Consider the following 6802-nt stretch of genomic DNA (forward strand, 5'->3'; position numbering starts at 1 on the left):
ATCTAATGGTGTCGATACAAGTAGGCCCAGATCAAATGGTGTCGATACAAGTAGGCCCAGATCTAAGGTGTCGATACAAGTAGGCCCAGATCTAATGATGTCGATACAAGTAGGCCCAGATCTAATGGTGTCGATACAAGTAGGCCCAGATCTAATGGTGTCGATACAAGTAGGCCCAGATCTAATGGTGTCGATACAAGTAGGCCCAGATCTAATGGTGTCGATACAGGTAGGCTCAGATATAATGATGTCGATACAAGTAGGCCCATATCTAATGGTGTCGATACAAGTAGGCCCAGATCTAATGGTGTCGAAACAAGTAGGCCCAGATCTAATGATGTCGATACAAGTAGGCTCAGATATAATGATGTGGATACAAGTAGGCCCATATCTAATGGTGGCGATACAAGTAGGCCCAGATATAATGGTGTCGATACAAGTAGGTCCAGATCTCTTCGTGTCGATGAAGCTAAGTTCAGATATTTCGGCCTCCTGCAAACAACTAAAATAACCCATGACGTATTTTAACTTAAGTAAACTGCACAGGGAAGAGATAGAACTGACAATAATCAATTTAATTGGAGTCCTACAGAGCATCATAACGGGGCGCTACATACAAATGATAATTGACTCTAAACTAAGATCAATGTCGACATGTATGGGATATAATCATGCAAACTGCGTTACTTACGTGTCATATTTACACAACACTTTGTGTTGTTACAACTAATCGTCGTTTTGTTTTTCAGCGTCTCTAATCGACACGCGGACGTACCAAAACTACCTTGTCGGAGTCATTGTTGCCATGGTTACAGTCACAGTGGGCGTATTGGTGGGCGGGTCTATACTCCTAATCCGGAAACGCTGGCTGACACATAAGGCACATATACCTCAACAAAACGCTTTTGAGAACAAGATATTTGAGGTAATGTAGAATAAACTTATTGCTACATTAACAATAAAGATTCCTGCTACATTAAATTATTTTTGATAAAAGTTTTCTTTACTATTTTTAAGTTTGTTTTCTGTGTTTAAATTTTGTTTTGTTTATATATCTAGTTGTCAGTTTTGCAGTTTTGTGGAAAGGTTGAAGAAAAAATAATGTACTCAGAGCTCGGGGTTTTGCTTTACTGCCACTTACGACCAATAGACATGGGAATATATAATAAAGAAAATGCCTGTACTTGTTTAATTTTTAAACTGATCAAACTTACATCGAAGCAGTGTATGTTTATTATTGAAGCATTAAAAGTTCCCTTTTTGCACTAATTATATCTCATAATTTTGTCGGATTTAATTATTCCACAAATCGCCTTCGTCTGCTGTCCCAGGTAGTTTTCCGCACTCCTAAGGTTGTTTGTCAGGCTCTTCCCCACCCAAGCTGCCACAAATTTGAAGGATCTCTTTCTGTAGCCAACTGTCTTTACCCTTGGTATGCTGGCAGTCTGTTGTTGTCTCAAATTATAATTAGAGATATGAAATCAGGTGCCAATTATTTTTACAATTTTGAAAACTTCTTTTGACATTATTTTTAGTCTGTTTACATTTAAAAAATCGAGTTTGTGTTTTATTCAATAATGTTTTTAAAGTTGATGATTTATCATTTTCAATAAATCTAATTTCTATTTCCTGTGGATCCGTGACCATAGCATTAATATTTTCTATGTTCAAGATTCATGCGAAGGTTCGCCATCGGCCTGAGTTGTGCATGTTTCATTTTAAGACTGATCGGAAAAACAACATGACCACCAGACGGCCAACTTGTATTTTAACAGTTGAATCTATTTTAACGCCGATTCTAAATAAATATTACGTAGACCTTTCTGACATTTCCTGCGTAGTTTTCCGGTGGGCTGTAATTGTAGATATTTAATTTTTAAACTGATAAGAAAATTAATGGCTGTCAGGAGGACACTTTGAAATATAGCTGCTGAAGTTTGTATGGCTATTTCTCAGAGAGTTAAAATACAGATTTTTATTATCACATTACCTAAGTGGTTCTTCATGTTCGCTATTTTTACATAAATTTCATTTTTGCGCTTCAAGCCGCTTGATCAGAGGAAAATATTACTGCAAGAAATAAGAAAATTCTCTTGTTACTACGTATGCATTACTACATTAGTACCTTCACATGGGCCAATACATAGGTCCATCTGAAAACACAACGATGAACGCAGCGATATAGAAGTTTACTCAGACGTTACACACAAGATGCCTCGATTGATGACAGAAAACATAAATAGCACGACTGAGGAGCTTACAATGTTGTCGCCAAGATCCCTCCGAGATCTCTAGATAATGTACATGAGCAATATATTTGAATTCCCGAGAAACGTCCATTCTAATCAATAAGAAAACACATTATCTCGCGGAATTTAAGTACACTTGTAGCTATTCATTAAGTAAATTTCTATTTTCGCTTTAGTGATAGTGATGGGGGTGGCATTGAAGGTTCTGGCTAAGTTTTCGGTGCTTTTAACAAAATGTCGTAAACTATTCGTACTGGGTTCTATTGTGTTAAGATGTTCAATTAGATATCATTAATACTTTACAGTGCAAATGCACGATCGTAAAGTGGAACAGAATGGCTTCTTACATTCCCTTTGATCCGAGAGTTGTTTCACGATCTGTACTGAGATTGGGATTACGAGTGTTATCGAGTGTCACCTCTCACCTAAAGTGGTTGACGAGAGTACCAAGACGGCTCAGTAAATTGGCTATTACCGCAGAAAATGAGTCTCTTATTAATTCAACAGCAAAGCAAGCAGATTCAACGCGTTATGATCAAATTAAGTCACTGTAATATTCATGAGTGTACATGTCCACATACAAGTCTTCACGCGCATTATCGAAAGTAGATAAGAAATTTTAATTTTGACTTGCAACCTAAACGAAAATGTAGTAAAATTTAAAGACTCCGCTAATATGAGATTATAATTTGACAGATACAATTTTTATTTTTATCAGGAAAATCCTTCTAAATGCTACTTTATTGCTACCGCAATGCCTGTTACTAATAATGGGTAATTAGATACGACGAAGTAGAATATAAAGCTAATTAAATGGACGTCTACTTTACCCAATACATGTCCTAAGGACACTATTGATCCAGGACAGGTGACACACACGGTACTGGAAACTTAATTCCAGAGTGTGTATATTCTCAAACAGTTTACGTTAAATTCTAGTTCAGTTCTTCCTCTTTCGCATGTTTCTCGGAGACTACAAGTAGGATTCCAATAAAAACTTTGTATTGATCTTGGGCGCGTGCCTAGATGTGCAGCAGACCTTTTTTCTTGTGTCTGCACATCCAATATGGTCTCCGATTGGTCGAAAGGTGGGTCAACGTTTTCTCAAAAACTACGAGGCGCATTTCAATAAAACTTCGCATGAGTATTGGTGGGCATGCACAGATCAGATGTGCAGGAAACCTTGCTTTTACAACTGCGCATCCGAGATGGTCATCGCGGGCTCTGATTGGTCAAAATTTTGATATTAACCTATACTACTACTTTTATCAAATTTGGTTTGTTAGTGAATAAAACCGTTGTGATGTCCTATTGCCTCATTTACGACTGCAGGAGTCGTGTTAGGACTTTTGTTATTGCCGCTGTAACAATTAGAATTTGTTTTAGAAAAGATCTTTTGAAGGCAAAAATTATAAAACTGCAACGTTGTAAAGGCGTTTAATGGTACCTTTCTTGGTATTCAACATAAATGATTTAGAACGCGCGAGACGCGTTGTTTTATTTCTTTTATACTTATAATACCCGTAATGAGTCATAAACGGGCTGAATGACCATATGGCGCAGTGATAGGTTTACTTTGCTTTTGCTTTCTGCATCGACAAACTGAATATTAAAGACGTACTGGTGATTGCTATTTTCAAAGGCAGCTGGGTCCTGAACTCTTTTCCTTTAAAATACAGTCCGTTCGGTCCCTGTTGTAAGCATTTCGTTTCCCGATTAAGTTCTGATTTCACCCTCGTGTGATGAAGTTATGGTATATTTATTTCCTTCTTTCGATCACCACCTACGCTTATTAACTTATCCGGATCATAAAAGATTACGAGTCTCCTTTAACATCACAGCTGAGGTTGCGATCTTTGTTTTAGTTAAACAAAGACAAATGTAGTCAATGAGATAGAATCTTTCACCTTCAGGTATACAGACTGTACTTCTTCAATGATAGCAGAACCGCTGTAAATGTAGAATCATTTTGGTCTGCTCTGTTAACTACAGTACCTCATGTCATTAAGTACAGTTAGAGAACAGATACACGATTGTTTATCTTACTACTATAAGTCACTGTATTCTTTATCCAACGAATATTTCGTGATGATTTTGGCAAGCGAAAGAAACAGCTGCCGATAAATACAAGCCATTTAAATTGTGTCAGAGATACAAGTGGGTCAACAGCGGACTTTTTTCGCGAACTTCCGCGACATTAAAATAAATAGAAAACACAGTGTACAGTAAATATGTACAAATAAGCTTCTTGTACAGTATAGCAGATGTACAAATATAGTAATAACCTTTTTGTATCATTCTCTTTTGCAGATACGAGTCAGGGAAGATGGTATATACTAAAACGTTATAAAACAATTGAGATCCTTGACTTTTGAATCACCAATGATTCAAAGTGTCATTGTAGCCAAGAGGAGGAGACAAAGAAACTACTTTAACAGACATTTCCAATCTGGACAAAGCCTCCTCCAATGTGTATTGCTCACACACTTGGAGGATGACGAAGCATTGCAAAACATTCATTTTCATCAGTGCAAGTCTGTGGTCACCAAGTACATTCTGTCAGTGTATGCCCTGAATTATGAAACATTACAAAACATTTTGTGGTGTAGATGTGACAACGCCATTCATTTTTGAAGAGCACTACAAATTCATTTCATTTCATTTTATTTCATCAAAATTTGTCACTGTAACTCAAAAAACCTTCGATCACGTCGAGAATGTACGAAAAACGAATCACGTTACGCTCGGATTGCTTTATCGGTGAGTGCCCAATTCGAATTGATTTGCCTTCGTTGTGGTTTTTGACAAGTACACTGTAAAAGACTCAATTCCAAGAGCACAAGCGTATTACTGTTACTAGTAATTGTATTGAAATAACTATATCAGTGTAATCCTTACTCCGTCAAAAGAAGCTCAATTTCATTGATAACGTAATATTGCAAATGCGAACAAAATACAATTGCTTTAAAATTTGATAGATTCATCTTCAGATGAACACAAAAATACTCAAAAGTCAGCAATAACATATACTTCTGCGCATTATTTGATATATATATATATATATAATTTAATTTTCTTCACGATATGTCAAGCTATAATAAACCTGGGTAAACTGGCTTCATTGGTATTAATCTTTAGCTTATGGATTCGCTAAGTAATGTTTTCAGTTATTTTTTAAAAGAACTTGTAAAAACTGCAAGCATCCCGTGTTGGTTATGTAAAATAGAAACTTATATTACACATCAATCATACACAAGGATAAAACTTGACTCAGTCGACACATAACGACCACATGACACGAGAAGACATCAAAACTACATGAATGACATCAGTAAGCCACAAAGGGAGCGAACTCAGCTGTTTTGGAAGGGAAAACGTGTTTCTGCACCACATGAATCGCGCATTAAATGCTGAAGACAGGTGTATAGGTGGAAATATGATCATGACGACCGTAATATTTCGTTAACAGATTGAATCTTCTCAGATAGAAAAACAAGGCATTCGGGTTGGTATGTCTCGCCTATACTCCGCTTTGACCATCAATGCACATATCAGAGAAACTAATTTAAATGCAAAAACTTAATGTTGATGGAGATGCTAACAAAGTCAGTGGACCATGAAAGGTAGGCCGCATCCAGCATTTGATGCATGGGTTGAGATGTACTAGCTAAGATGCGGTCCAAGTTTGGTTGGTGTAGCACTTCTAACTTAAACGCAAAAACTTCATGTTGACGCCGCCGTCGCATAAAAAAAGCAACACCTTAGTCTCGCGTCCACTTCAAACACGGCTAAATTCTTTATTGATCAACAGGATTTAGCTTTCCATTAGTACCTGATTCTAAGGACACATGTGGGAATAACAAATCAGCTGTGACACCATAGCGCCATAAATAGGCAAGACCTGGATGCAACTGGAAAGTGTTAAGGCTCCTGCCCTTATTCAGCCTCACCGAGGAAATTTTCAACGAGTAGTTTTCTGTAAAATGTGTTACTGTGTAACTTGTCACGAACCTAATTAAGCGCGATGCTGTCGAACCGTGTAGGGTTAAAGCGGAATAATTAGCGCTTCAATACATTAACCATGTTTCTGTACCAGTTCAATGGCCTCATTGCAAGTTACTAGACGAAATTTATGTTTATGAAATATGCGACTTCGCAGCAAAGTCAGTGCCGACAGATATAACGTAATTGTTAAAATGAGTTTATATCTCAAGTATATAAACCAGTTTAACTAAGAGATGTTATTTTTTATGGAAGATAGTGTTGATGGAAAATGTCCGTGATGCTGAAAGGGCCCCGAGTTAGAGACAATGTTTCAGACTGGAATCGTCAGGGTAATGATTAGATAGTGAATATCAATATGTTGCGACATCTTAAATTTGTATATTTCACATTCAGTCAGAAACGTCACCTTGTTCTCTTCTTGTAATCTCCCTTTTCACAGATACATCTTAATGAGTGTTTTCAAGCCTTAATCAGAATGCATATGTTGCGTTTCGATTGAAAAATACCATATTCTTTTCTTGTAGATGTCACTTTCCTACCTAATAATG

General features: G+C 36.9%; 1 protein-coding gene across 1 annotated transcript in view; it reads left to right on the plus strand.

Moving 5' to 3' along the window:
• The window catches only part of LOC110450444, a 58642-nt gene extending 53380 nt beyond the window's left edge, over nucleotides 1–5262 (plus strand). The window contains exons 9-10 of the mRNA XM_021497979.1: nucleotides 750–925; nucleotides 4560–5262. Of these exons, the coding sequence (XP_021353654.1) occupies nucleotides 750–925; nucleotides 4560–4589 (206 nt within the window). The 3' untranslated portion in view covers nucleotides 4590–5262. The remainder of the gene's footprint in view (nucleotides 1–749; nucleotides 926–4559) is intronic.
• Nucleotides 5263–6802: the final 1540 nt, after the last annotated feature.

This window comes from Mizuhopecten yessoensis, unplaced genomic scaffold, assembly GCF_002113885.1.
Source record: "Mizuhopecten yessoensis strain PY_sf001 unplaced genomic scaffold, ASM211388v2 scaffold5229, whole genome shotgun sequence".
In the NCBI taxonomy this organism is placed as follows: domain Eukaryota; kingdom Metazoa; phylum Mollusca; class Bivalvia; order Pectinida; family Pectinidae; genus Mizuhopecten; species Mizuhopecten yessoensis.